Raw genomic sequence first — 15,092 nt, forward strand, 5'->3', positions numbered from 1 at the left:
GTGTTGTTATTTATGTATTATTGTCATTTTGTTTATTTTCTTTGGTTACACCTTCTGACATCAGACTCGGACTTCTCTTGAACTGAATTTTAATGTGCGTATTTTTATACGTTTACTTTTCTACATTGGCTAGAGGTATAGGGGGAGTGTTGAGATCTCATAAACATGTTTAACCCCGCCGCATTTTTGCCCCTGTCCCAAGTCAGGAGCCTCTGGCCTTTGTTAGTCTTGTAAAATTTTTAATTTTAGTTTCTTGTGTACAATTTGGTGTTTAGTATGGCGTTCATTATCACTGAACTAGTACTGTATATATATTGTTTAGGGGCCAGCTGAGGGACGCATCCGGGTGCGGACATTTGTCGCTGCATTGAAGACCTGTTGGTGACCTACTGCTGTTGTCTGTTCTTCTACGGTCGGGTTGTTGTCTCTTTGACACATTCCCCATTTCCATTCTCAATTTTATTTACTGTGTATATCGGTGTTCAACCTTCTAAAAGACAAAAAGAAAAAAGCATTTTGCGAAATTCTTTAATTTTACTTTCTTATATATTGATGATGTTCTATCATTGAATAACCCTTATTTCAGCCAATACTTAAATCTTATATATCCTGGTGAACTTGAAATTAAGGATACTATTGATACTAGAAGGACTGCTTCATACCTTGCTTTTCCTCAATATTGACGCAGATGGACGACTTCACACGAAAATCTATGATAAACGGGACAATTTCAACTACCCAATTATCAATTTTCCATTTCTCAGCAGTAACATACCCTCTGCCCCTTCGTTTGGTGTTAACATATCACAATTGATACGTTATTTTCGTGCTTGTTCACACTATACGGACTTCATATACAGGAGTGTACTCCTTACGCAGAAACTGCTCTAACAAAGTTATGAGGAGGACAGATTAAAATTGACACTTTCTAAATTTTATGGACACCATCACGAATTGGTGGATCCATACGATGTGTCTTTGACTAAACTACCTAAGGACATTTTTACCACATGGTAGATTGTGGTTTGTCATTACGTCGTCTAATCTTTTAATTACCAAACGTGACTTATTACCGATTGTGACTGTTTTGCTGAGTGTGAATTCGCATTACTATAAGACGTGTTACGGTACTGATCTATCCCAAATTCATGAATTTAGTTTAAATGTTTAATGTTATATTTGTAATTCTCATCGGATTTTGTCAAATGTGTTCACGTCTTTTCTATTATATTCATGTGTTATGGTAAAGAAAATTAATCACCGCCTTCATTAATTAGATTTCATTTTATTCAACGTAATCTGTACAATGGTTTACGTTTGAAGTTAGATTCAGAACAAACCGGACATATAATATAGTTAATTGCTACCTTAGTTTGCTATTAATAAGTATTGAAATGTGCATTGTTATTAAATGTAATATCAGTATTTTGTTCAAATATAATCTTAAAATAATCCTTATTCTATCTTATCCATTCAAATGTGACGTCATGTTTCATTTTTTGATGATCTGTTTTACAAATTCAAATGTGACGTATTTTTTTTTTGGTCATTTTTTACAATTTCAAATATGACGTCACTAGGCGTTGAGGTATAAACTTATTCGGATGTGCTGCATTTCGTCGGGTTATGTAGTGTATTTCGGTTGTTTCCTGTAATTAGTTTTTACTTCAGTTTTATCATATATCTTTTGTATAGTCATTTTATAAAATTTACTGTTTGCAAAAGTTTAAATTATTCTAAATAATAGGGATGTTCTGGTACCTAACAGAAAACCCTGGCCGTTTTTGGCACAACTTTCTTGAACTTTTGGTCCTCGATGCTGTTCAACTTTGTACTTGTTTCGGCTTTCAAACTTCTGGCATCACTAGTAAGTCTTGTGTGGACAAAATGCACTTCTGGCGTATTAGAATTTTAAACTTGTTGCCTTTTGTTAGCTATTATTCGTGTGTTTCTTTGTCAATTATGTTCTCCTATTTATTTATATTGTTGTTTTGTAATGTTGTGTTGTCATTTTAATGTTATATTTCACATGGCCATAAAAGAGGGAGGTTTAGCATGCCACAAAACCAGGTTCAACCCACCATTTTGTCCGTTAAAAATGTCCTGTACCAAGTCAGGAATATGGCCATTGTTATATTATAGTTCGTTTATGTGTGTGTTACATTTTAACGTTGTGTTTCCGTTGTGTCGTTTGTTTTCTCTTATTTTTGAGTGTAAATTCACATTACTATAAGACGTGTCACGGTACTTATCTATCCCAAATTCATGTATTTGGTTTTGATGTTATATTTGATATTCTCATAGGATTTTGTCTAATGCTTAGTCCGTTTCTGTGTGTGTTACATTTTAATGTTGTGTCATTGTTCTCCTCTTATATTTAATGCGTTTCCCTCAGTTTTAGTTAGTTACCCCGAATTTGTTTTTTTGTCCATTGATTTATGAGTTTTGAACAGCGGTATACTACTGTTGCCTTTATTTGACATGAATACCAATTATATAGTATTATTTTTTTTATGAATTCACTCTTTGCAAAAGTATGAATTATTCTAAATACGAAGGATTTTCTTATCCGAAGCTTAGATAACCATATCCGTATTTGGCACAACTCTTTGGAATTTTGAGTCATCAAAGCTCTTTAACTTTATACTTGTTTGGCTTTCTGACTATTTTGATCTGAGCGTCAATGATGAGTCTTATGTAGATGAAACGCGCGTTTGACGTATCAAGTTATAAGCCTGGTCTGGTACCTTTGATACATAATAGACTGTCAAAATGCATTGTTGTATAATTTATATGCGAATTTCTCTGTCCTGGATGTTCTTGCATTTATTTGTACATTAATCCTGTTATGTAATCTTTTCCCTTTAGTGTAAAATGCAACATAGCCATAAAAGTGCGTGGTTTGGCTGGCCGCAAAACCAGGTTCAAGCCACCATTTTTTTCTTAAATCTACTGTTTCTGTTATTTGTTGTTTTCCTCTAATTGTTAGTGTGTTTCCTTCGGTTTAAGTTTGTATACTGGTTTAACCCCATTCCGGTGGTCATAATGTTATTCTTCAAATCCAACTGGCGGTCGAGCTAGACGGAACAAATATGATTCAAATAAATAAAATTCAGATATTTAGCTTTATAATGATGCATAATATGTTACCCAATTGTCTAGTTTATTCAGTTCAATAAATGATTGAAAATCGGCGATCACCATCCGCCATTGTTTTGTTTATTAACCTCTTTCCGGTGCAAAGATAAAATATAGTATGGAGGACAACTAGAACACTAATGCACCCTATTTTGTGCATCAAATAACCTTAATATTCCAGTAAAGAACACAAATGAGCAAAACATTGTTTTATTCAGGACAATTTACATTTGCAAGATGAAAATTATTTACAGAGTCAAATGTGCAAGAAATAAAAAAAAAAAAATATTGTAAGAATTTTTTATTTTAGTTTTTTACTTTTATTGTGAAAAATCCATAAAGATAAATTTGGATGTCTATAAGGAAACAAGAATTTCACAAATTTTCAATATTTGAAAAATTACCTGAATACATGAAAAAAAAAGATAATTTTTTAAACAGTTTTAAAACTATTGTGTGTTTGTTTGAATCAGAACAATGGAAAAAATATTGTTCTGTGTTGCAGTTTACGTTCGTAAAGAACTATTCCCTCTTCTCAAAACACTAATGTTCATAATCATCACTGCAGAATTGAAGATATCTGTAATAAAAATTAACACTCATAAACACTTAAAACATGAAAAAATGACCATTAAAAACTAAAATCTGCTTTGAATCAAATTGTTAGCAAAATGTTTTTTTTTCTCATATATAGCTGCAATAATTTAACTTGTACTGTATAGCAGCATTTGTTATATTCATTGTGCAATATTTTGTCTTTTCAGCACAGTAATCTATGGTAAACGTTCTTTTCGTATCCATTTATAAAAATTTCAATTGAATTCAATCAACAGAAATCGTTTTCAATAACATAAAAAAATGATAAATAACTTTTTCTAAAAGCATTGTAAAATTGTTCATTTTTGTTAAGCAAGCTTTTCATAGATTTTTCCAGAGTCATTAGAACGTTTTATTATCACGTGACTGTTGTTTGGGACGATTTGCCCATGGCAGACGATAAATCAATAACAGTAGATTGATTTTGAATGAATATTAACTATTTTTAGATCGCTTGAAATTTCATGGCATATCAATGGTTTTAGAATGGACGAAAAAACACTATGTTGAGCTTATAAATATTTGTTTACCTGTAATAAAGACTGTTGACGTATTTACATCCGTTGACATATAGCGGGGAACCAGTTGTCTGTAAACTCCGACCTCCGAGCCATGCACGTGCTTTTATGACAACAAAAACCCGGATTTTAAAATTACACTGGAATCAGGTATACACCGGAAAGAGTAGAAGGGATTTATTTTTTTTTTATTTCCATTTATTACATTCGAACAGCGGTATAAAACTTTTGCCTTTTTTTGTTCTATACATGTAACATGTGTTAGTTCAATCTATTGAGAAGCGAATATGCAAAATAAAAAGTAGCTGCCGACAACGACAACGACAACGACGAAAGAAAATGAACGGATGTCATACGACGCTAGACTTTAAAAAATAAGAAATGCTCAAAATTTCCCGTTAGATAAGGGGAGCTAATAGGGGTATCAAGTTTGAATCTGATAAAATTATGCATATTGAAAAGGAGAATATTTAGCTTGACAATTATGTCTTACGTTGTTTTAAATTTATACAATCTTTATAATTGTCATAAAACCCAAAACCCTGCTTTCATATAATTAAGATTAGTATTAAGTTTTTTTTTTAGTTTTTTTTGTACATTTTTTAATGTCTTTAAATATGTTTTTGTATTTTTGCTTCCCAAAGCTTTTTGCATCCAGGGATAAAAAAAACCCAAAAGAACATGTGTCACGTTCACTAGAGTAGGTTAACAGCATATTACTCTTTTAAGAAATATATGTGCTATTAACAATCAATTCCAAGTTTCTTCTCCACGGTGGACCCCCCATACTTTTGTTAAAAAAATTGTTGAGTACATAGGGCAACAATGATGAATGACTGGAGTGGGACCCCTCTTAGGCAGTCAGTGCTCCCTCCTTTGATGAAAATTTCTGGATCCACCACTGTATAATGGGAGAACATCAGCAAAGGCATCAAAAGTCATTGGTACATGGAGACAGGACAATTTTTTAAAGCCCTCTCTCTTTTTTTCCAAAGTCCGTTATTATTTTGTTTTCTGTCGAATTCCATCATTTTTGGCGTGTCTGTTTACTATAAACATACTTGGATCTCCGTGATATTAATTATCATAAAAAAAGTGTTTGTGCTATTAACTATCAATTTCAAGTTGCTTCTCCACGGCGATCTCTGCTATGATATAAAGAGAGTCTCTATATATTATAGTAGTATAATCGAAGTATTCATGCAGATAATCGCGAAAATTTGTCCTGTCCCGAGGACTTATGAAATTATTTGTAAGGAAGTTTAACCCTGAAGTCTTGACTTAAAAGTAGGGCTGATAATGGAATCAATATCCGGCCGTCTCTATTTTCGTTTTTCTCAAGTAGTGACGTTTTTAATTGATAAATGACAGAATTTCAGATTTCTGTATTTCATTATTACGATGTTTAATGTTGTTTTTTTTTGTATTGAATGTCAATTATTAATTTTAATTGATATTTCATTTCGAAATATTTATACAAATATGCAGCTTATTTTAGCACAAGTATTTAACCATTGATAGGTAGCTAAAGATAACTGCTGTATAAAATAGCTACTAGTACTTTGTAGAATTGTTTATTCTGAAATTTATGTTGTATACCAATGAATAACACATTTTATGATATGCAACTTTTACATCTGGTACTGTTCAAAGAGTAAGAAAAGCATGACATACGCTACTGGTAGTTTGATAATGAAATCTGAAATTACATGAGGTTGAATTTATGTAAACAAAACTAAAATTACTTTTACAGATTAGATTTTCAATGATATTGGAAACCAGAATATTTGAAAATCCAAAGACTGATATAGAAGAGCTCTAAATAATAAAGTTTAGCCAATCTGGACATGGTATATGCATCAAAAGTAAAATCACAGACCACTTGATAAATAGAAGATAGATACAACAACAACCTTACCTGTGTGTAACCATATTTCAAGCACCGATTGTAACCTGCATAATCCTAGAAGTACATGAAAGCGAACGACATAGGCCAGATTAGACCAGCTTACGACTTCCTCTTTATCATCGTTTACTACTACGTCATAACAAGTATGAAATATTTGATCCAAAACTTTTATCACTTGGATAACTTTAGACTGTTAAATTTAGAATTAATGATTTGAGCGTTACTAATGAGTCTTATGTAAATGCAACATACGTGTGATATACATAATTGACCAGTATCTTTGATGAATTGTTTTAAAACAATTCGGAAACGTCCGTTTAATAAGTCTGTGAGGAAGTGTAACTTATAGCATCGAAAAGTCTAAAATGTAAAACAAAGTAAGCAGACAAGGAAATGCATGTTGTCATGCGCTTCCTTTCAAAGCTGATCACGCTTTAGTTCATGCGTAACCAATATATAGCTAGCAGGTTCAGTTGAGGTTCACATGAATACGGATCCATTGAGGTCAAATTATTTACTTGCAAAAGGATAATTCATTAGCAATGTTTCTGTACAACTGAACCTTACTGGAAATGACTGGTTGCTAAAATGAATTTTTAATTCACTATTTCCCTGAAACTGATGATTGTTTATTTCTATATCTCGTAGTTTGTGCCCCTCTAATTAGTTATTACAGTTAATAGGCTTATTAATTTGTTACGCCAGACGCTCGGTTTGTCTGCATAACACTCCTCAGAGACTCGTAGATAAAAAAAATTAGGCTGAAGACCCTAAATTCCCAAAAAGTTGTGCCAAAAAAAGGTAATATATGCCCGGGATAAGAACATCCTTAGTTTTTCGAATAATTTATACTTTTGCAAACAGTAAATTTATAAAAAAAAAAAAATACCATATAATTGATATTCATGTCAACACCGAAATGCTAACTACTGGGCTGGTGATACTCTAAACAATTATATAACGAAAAATTAAGACAAAACAAAACTGGGAAAATTTCGTATACTGGAATTTATATTTTAACTTAAAATGTCATCTCGATGATCCAATTAATTGTCTCATTCCCATTAACTTATTTATGATTACTTTCTATGATTTCCTAAAATGAGTCCTACGTTGCTGTACTGATACATGATGTGATTGGCCTATGTTTTCAAATATTACGTCCTGTCCATGATCTCAAAAATGAAAGGCAGTGAGATGAAAGGGAAAATGTTCTAATTGGCGATAAATCCCGGGAACAGACAACCACTGTGAGATAAACATTGATTACAAAGGGGGTGAGACCAGTAATGTTTACTGGGTAATGTCTACGGTTATGCAATGAAGCACGTCTCTTTTATTCATTAATCGTTACTTTTAACTATTGGAACAAATGTTTTTTCCTTATTTGTTTTGGCATCAGCCATCCCTCATCCGTCAAAAACATTAGCATATAAATCATTGCAGTTCTGCTTAAAACTGTGCTTTACTTCATTTAAGTTAAGAAAAAAAAAGCTTTAACATTTCTGTTATTTGTTAGTAGTCGTTTAAATATGTTAAAGTCACCTTGTTAGTAAATTAGACCGAACCTTTGCAGTAATATCAAACCATTTCCAATCAAAAGGACTAGCATGATAGAACAAAGAAGATGCAAAAATATAAACAAATACATGTTTCCAATGTACCATTATTTACTATACAAAAACATATTGTTACTTTTTGTCATTCTTATGAGGTTGATGTAAACGCCAAGGAGACAAACACAACTATGTATGTTCAACACAAATCTAATTAGAACAATTGCTGCAGATGAAATCTTTAATACCTGTAGCTGTTTATCTACTTTATTTCTCTGTCAATTCTAAACAATAAGACATACATTATATATGGTAATGTCATCTGAGTTGATACAGCCTTTTATAAGCACTTGTTTTTTGTAAGACATCTCTTATTGCAACATCCTGAAAACAGTCTTTTGCGAATGCTTTATCACCTATCATATTTTTTGCTACTCCTAGAAAAAGCATTGAATAAATGTATAAGAACCAATATTTTGGAGATACTGTCATGTCATCGTTAACAAGTTTTGATATTGAATGTAATAATTGATCGATAGAGTCCATACATGAGGTAACATCGTCTAAGTGGTAACAACACAAAAAACGGATGAAGTGTGCCACTGGTATACAAGGAAAGATGGTGAAAGGGTGTTTGATGTCCTGTCGTAATTCTGGTAAAATGGCTATAGTGTTTGGATCAATACGAAGCATTAGAATCATTAAATGTTTTATGGCTTTGATATAGTTATCTGGTCCTATCAATTTTGTTACATATTCTTTCATTTTATCATTGAAAGCAAAATCTGAAATAAGAGTATGACTGTTCGACAAAGTGATGGTTTCGTCCGTACATTTAGACAAAGCATGGTTTATTACAGCTAATGCGGCTGGATAATTCTTATGAACATTGGAAAATGAGGCCAATACCAGCCATCCTGATAATACATCTGATTGCAAACCTACCAACAAGTGACTGAGCTCATGTTTGTACTCATTATAGTGTTGTTTGTTGTTTGATCTGTGGTGACCATCTGTACTTTTTGATACAAACTGGTGTACATTTGACAAAAATAGACTAAAGATATGTTTTCCTAGTCTACTTTTAGAGTGGTGTAGGAAGTTGTACATCAATCTCCTTATATGTCCTCTATCGTTGTTAAGTGGGAATAGCTGTATTATTTCTTCTGCTAATTTTGAGTTCCTCTCAATTGAATTGGTAACACCACAAGAAAACATTGACAAATCACGCAAAGATTCTGATGAAGAAAATAATTGAATACCTTGATGATATAAATTCTGAAGAAGGGTGATTAGCTTTTCTTTGCTTCTCGTATTGAACCTTGAGAAAAAGAGATTACTTTCTGGAATGAAATAGTGTAACAGTGTTGAATATTCTATACTGTATAACAATTTCTGTAAGCATGCCATAAAACCAGGAATAATGTTGTCTGGTCGCCAAATAGACGGATCAGATTCTTCAGATAACCAAAACATTAGAGTTTTGATGAAGTAAGAACATAGTAAATCTTTAAGGTCGCCAACCTGTTGTATAATTTCTTTCAGCAGGATTTTCAATAAAGCATAGCACAGTAACTGGGTATGACTCCATGAAAAGATCAATAATTTTTCTGCAACTGAAAACGATATCCTCCATTCAAAATGTTCATTTACTGATCCTTTACAACCGATAGGAACAAATAGAACACCTAATGATGTTATTTGTGAAATAAGATTAGATGGAGGCCATTCTGTACGTGGTCTGCTAATCCACGGTTGCGCTTGTGATATCCATTTTTCACATCTAATGCAATATGCAATGTCATGCTCTTCGAAATCGTCAGTTATACATGCTCCATGAGTATGCCTTAACGTAGGTTTTGTTTTTATCAATTGTCGGAAACGATGCTTTTTAAATAGTTCACTTGATAGCAGAACTTTTCCATCTTTTTGTAGGAACATCAGTCGAGGATACACCTTATGATTGCTTAATAAACATAGATAGGTGAAACATGGGGGCGTTTCCTCCTTATTCATAATCAAATCCGCTTTATCAGTAGCAGTGACATCACTCTCAAATTCATATACTCTCAAATCAGGTTCGATAAACATAAGATCGGTGTCACTATCTTTAAAATTTAGTCCATCCCCTTTACTTCCACTGCTGATTTTTGGAAAATTATTATCCAAGGCTATATCCCCGATTGTACACAGTAATCGTCTTGCCTTCACAATATCACCGGATCCTATTTTTTGACATAGATACGTAAAGAATTCTAGTGATTTTCTTTTATTCGATGCCATTATGTTGCTGATATAGCTTGATGGTTAACTCGGTACCTAAAATATTCAATCGAACATGACCTTTAAAAAGGATATTGAAATACACAACAAATTAGAACGCGTGTTCTTTTGTTTTGCCTTTTTTTAATCCCTGAGGGCAAAATGCTTTGGGAAGCAAAAGGCAAAACCATATTTACAGTCATTAGAAAATGTGCCAAAAAAGAACTAACACCTAATACTAATCTTAATTGAATGCAAGCAGGGATTCGGGTTTTATGACACTTCTAAAGATTTTATCAATTTAAAAACAACTGAAAGCATAACTGTCTCGGGTAATATTATTTTCTTTCGTCATCGTCGGCAGCTACTTTTCATTTTGCATATTCTCTTCGCAATAGATTCATATAACAAATGCTACATGCATAGAACAAATAAAGGCAACGGTAGGATACCGCTGTTCGAACGTAATAAATCGATTAAGAGAAAATAAATCTTGGTTACTAAAACCGAGGGAAACACATCAACTAAAATAGGAAAACAACGGAACAACAGAAATACTAAAGTGCCAAAACCAAAACCAAACGACAATGTAACACACACAGAAACGAGTTAAAAGATAACAACTGCCATTTTTATGACTAGGTACCGGACATTGTAAGAACAAATTCTGGGTTAAACCTGGCTTTGTGGCTAGCCAAACCTGGCGCATTTATGGCAATGCTGAATATAACACTAGAAGGAAGACATCACATGACAGAACTACAGTACAAATAAATGCAAGAACATTCAGAACAGAGAAATACATACATAAGAAATACGATAATACATTTTGAAATGCTTATAGGTATAAAAGTACCAGGCGTATAATTTAATACGCCAGACCCGTGTTTCATGTACACAAGACTCACCAGTGACGCTTAGGTCAATATAGTCAGAAAACCTAACATGTATAAAGTTAATAAGCATTGATGACCCAAAATTCCGTAAAAAAAGCGTGAAAACATACAGCTAAGGTTATCTATGCCTCGGATAAGAAAATCCTTAGTAATAAGAATAATTTATACTTTTGCAAACATTAAATTTATTTATCATATGTTTAGTAGTAAATACAGTAGTTTTGCATATTTGATAAATAGCCTGCTGTTTAATCCATATCGCGCAACTTTGATGCGCACCCTTTATCGCATACCCTTTATCACACCCCTACCCTTTATCACATACCCTTTATCACATACCCTTTATCACACCCCTACTTTTTTTTTTTTAACATAACCTCAGTTTTTTTTGGTTTTTTTGCTTAAGAAAATTTTCTTCAAAATAGGTAAATTTTATGAATGACGTCATTGTTTAGTATGCGACGTCACGAACGTCAAGTTTTCATATTGTATGTGACGTCACGAACGTCAAGTTTTCATATTTGTTGGCACACTAAATGCAACTATAAAAAATACAAAACACATAAATAAATACAATAACAAACAAAATATTTTTAAAACAACAGCACGCAAATTGTAAGGCAACCCAGGTGCTTCGGATAAGTAATTGAGCAGTTCTGTTTTTAAACAAGACAAAAGTAGAACGGAAGGTAACCCAGTGCTATGGATCAGAAAACAGTTCATATTACATAATACTCTTCTGTTGAAATATATGATAAAGCGTATAACACATGGCAAAATCCGTATCACATGCCGTATCACCCTCGACCAATATCATCACTCGGGCCTAAAGGCCCTTGGGCTGATATTGATGTCTCGGGATGATACGACATATTATACGGATTTTGCCATGTATTATTCTCTATAAAAAACAATTACCATATAATTGATATTCAGGACAACACCTATATACACACAAAAAAGTACTTCTCGTCTAAAATGACTAAAAAGTCCCAACACCCTCATTATTTTATTCCATCTAGAGACTTTTCAACTACAAATATTTAGTTTATTCTACCTAACGTTGTTCCAATTGTTCAAAACCAGAGTTTCTCATAGCTTTGTAAAGCTAGTGTAAAAAGCGTCATTTACTGCAACAACTGGAGTAATAGAAGTCTTGGGTAAACAATTATTCTATGACAGTCAATTTGTGTCTGTTTTTGCATAATTATTATTTCTCGACTGTGTGTGTTATAACTCATACAAAATCTTATCGGACAAATATTTACCTATCTAACACAGAGTTGTATTTTTGGAATTTGGTATCAACATTCAGAAATTGAATAATTAGAGGTATTCAACAAACATCTTCGGTCTTACGATTATATTATATATTATATATTATTGACATTGCTTTTGAATTTACGACAGTTGTCAATTAGTTTGATGTGTTTTATCATTTGATTACGCCATTAGATTAGGGACTTTCGGTTTTGAATTCTCCACGGACTACACTATTTTTGTGATTTTACATTTTATTCATATTGTTTATCGATGATTGCATTGAACTTCGATTTTTTCTTTCTTTTTTTTGTATAAATGTTGAATAATCTACTGATTTTAAAAACTATTTAATCTTCGATATATGATTTCTGGTAATAAATCTAGTAATCTGTTTTTATGATTTCATTCCATTTTTTTTCGTATGAGTATGATAATTTATAATTTGTTCTGATCACAAAGCATGCTCGTAACGATTGTGAGAGATTGTGTGTAATATTTGTCACTGGCCGGTAAACACAATTAATCGTGAATTTTATCGCAGTTCAGCTTTCTCTAACGATCAACAATGTCCATTACTGTAAAACCAGGTTTAACCCACCATTTTCTACATAAGAAAATGCCTGTACCAAGTCAAGAATTTGACTTATATCCTTTCGTTTGGTGTGTCTGAGCTTTTGATTTTACCATTTGTTATGGCACTCTCCCTTATAAATTTTCCACGGAGTTCAGTATTTCTTCGATTTTACTTTTTACATTCAATATTATATATATTTACTTTTTCTTTAAAGTATTGAACTTTTTCTAATAAATTTGTGAATAATCAATATGATTTATAACGCTAGAGACGAAATGAAATAGTTAGAAATGAAAGTAAATTGGTATGATCTTACCTTTTATTACATCAATTGTAACATGTGTAAGTTCCAAATCGATACACACTCTTAAAATGTAAGGTAGACTAATAAACATCATCTCCATGGTGTGAATGTAAACATTTAAAACAACATCTGAATAGTTATAAACTAACAATAGACCAAATGCAATAAATGTCAGATTAACTTATTTTTAGTCATAGGTTTTCCAATGTTCTATATGGCATCAATAAACTAGCGAATTGATACATTGATATTTTGATATACACATCATTACAATACATCATATCAATGTAATTTCTCTCTGCAGAAATTGTTAATTGGAATGAATAGCTGCATTGAAATATCAAAGTTTCATCAAAAGAATGGAAAGTAGGCTGAAATCAAAGGATGAGATGGTTTAAATTCACGTATTAACTACATACTCGTGGCAAATATAAAGATTGATGCGGTTTCGCAAGATGTCGATTACATTTTTAGCACATGATATCGAACAGTTATTGCGCTTTTGAAACTGACCCTGTTCAACCGTACACTTAACGGTGTAAGAGTTATCTCCCCTAAAACTGTTTTTCTTGTGTACACTACTCCTTCGCAAACGTATAAGATTACGACAAATATATTTTACCATAGTGCTTGCTATATCTTTAAATTGCTGAATTGTTTTCTGTAATGACCCTGTTTTTCTGTAATGACCCTGTTTTTTCTGTAATGGCCCTGTTTTTCTATAATGGCTCTGTTTGTCTGTAATGGCCCTGTTTTTTTTCATAATGGCCCTGTTTTTCTGTAATGGTCCTGTATTAATGCTCAGTTTTGAATTTTCCTCGGAGTTCAGTTTTTTTGTGATTTTACTTTTTATTTGTCGATGAAAATTTCGATTTCTTAAGAATAAACATCTTGCAGATATGTGACATACATGTATGCAAGATATTCATAGGCTTATTGTGATACCTTGTCTATTAACTAACAAAGATTATAGAGCAGATACTGAATTTGATTATGAATAATTTGAAATTTATGTTAACCAACATATCAAATTGTGCAATGCATTACATTTCATAATTCTTACACGTAAAAATTTATGACAGGGTATTTGGAAATTTAAAAAAAAATTATTTAGTGTGTTGTTCTGGTACTTATAATACATAAATACTTTGAGGGATTTAAACTATGAACAGTGAAAAACCCAGGCGACTTCCAATTAGACATACTATTGAAAAAATAACATTAAAATAGATTTTTTATGTATTCATCATCCATTGACTGCAATCTGTATCATTATTCATTGCCTTTTATAAATGGCGGTATTGATGCTTTGGTGTATCTTTCTTATCACAAAATTTATGTGATACCGTAATAGTTTTCAAAGGTTCCAGGATTATAATTTAGTACGCCAGACGCGCGTTTCGTCTACATAAGACTCATCAGTGACGCTCATATCAAAATATTTATAAAGCCAAACTGGTACAAAGTTGAAGATCATTGAGGATTAAAAATTCCAAAAAAGTTGTGCCAAATACGGCTAAGGTAATCTATGCCTGGAATAAGAAAATCCTAGGTTTTTTCGAAAAAAAAGTTTTGTTAACAGGAAATTTATAAAAAAAATGACCACATTATTGATATTCATGTCAACACCGAAATGTTGACTACTGAGCTGGTGATACCGCAGTGGCATCGACCCAGTGGTTTAAATAGTTGTCAAAGGTATCAGGGGTGGTGTTCTCGAAGCTATCTTAGGATTAGGACGTGTCCTCAGACCACCTTATGACACGTCTTTATCCTAAATCGTGTTCTCGAAGCTCTCATAACTTAGGATTTATCACATTTTTCGTCCTAACTTTAAGATCATCATATCTACATCCTAGCTTTGTGCATGTTTTTTTCTCTCTTTTTTTCACGTGAAGATGAACATAAAATGAAATGCATCATCGGTTATTAACTCGTATACAGAAATGGTGCATGATTTTAAACTTTGATTTTCGTGTTTTAATGGAATCGTGATAAGTTTTTTTACGGTTGATTAGGGCTAACAACATAGATTTACTTGTGCAATCTTAGGTTGGTCTTCATTAATATCTGAT

The 15,092-nt window shown here is 32.4% G+C and overlaps 1 protein-coding gene across 1 annotated transcript; it reads right to left on the reverse strand.

Moving 5' to 3' along the window:
- Positions 1–8,036: 8,036 nt before the first annotated feature.
- Positions 8,037–13,116, reverse strand: LOC139492972 (uncharacterized). Its single transcript, XM_071281119.1, has 2 exons — positions 13,030–13,116; positions 8,037–10,037 (listed from the first exon to the last, which is right to left on the reverse strand). The coding sequence occupies exon 2, from the start codon at positions 9,999–10,001 to the stop codon at positions 8,037–8,039; it is 1,965 nt and encodes a 654-aa protein (XP_071137220.1). The 5' UTR covers positions 10,002–10,037; positions 13,030–13,116.
- Positions 13,117–15,092: the final 1,976 nt, after the last annotated feature.

The sequence above is a fragment of the Mytilus edulis genome, chromosome 10 (assembly GCF_963676685.1).
Source record: "Mytilus edulis chromosome 10, xbMytEdul2.2, whole genome shotgun sequence".
Lineage (NCBI taxonomy): Eukaryota > Metazoa > Mollusca > Bivalvia > Mytilida > Mytilidae > Mytilus > Mytilus edulis.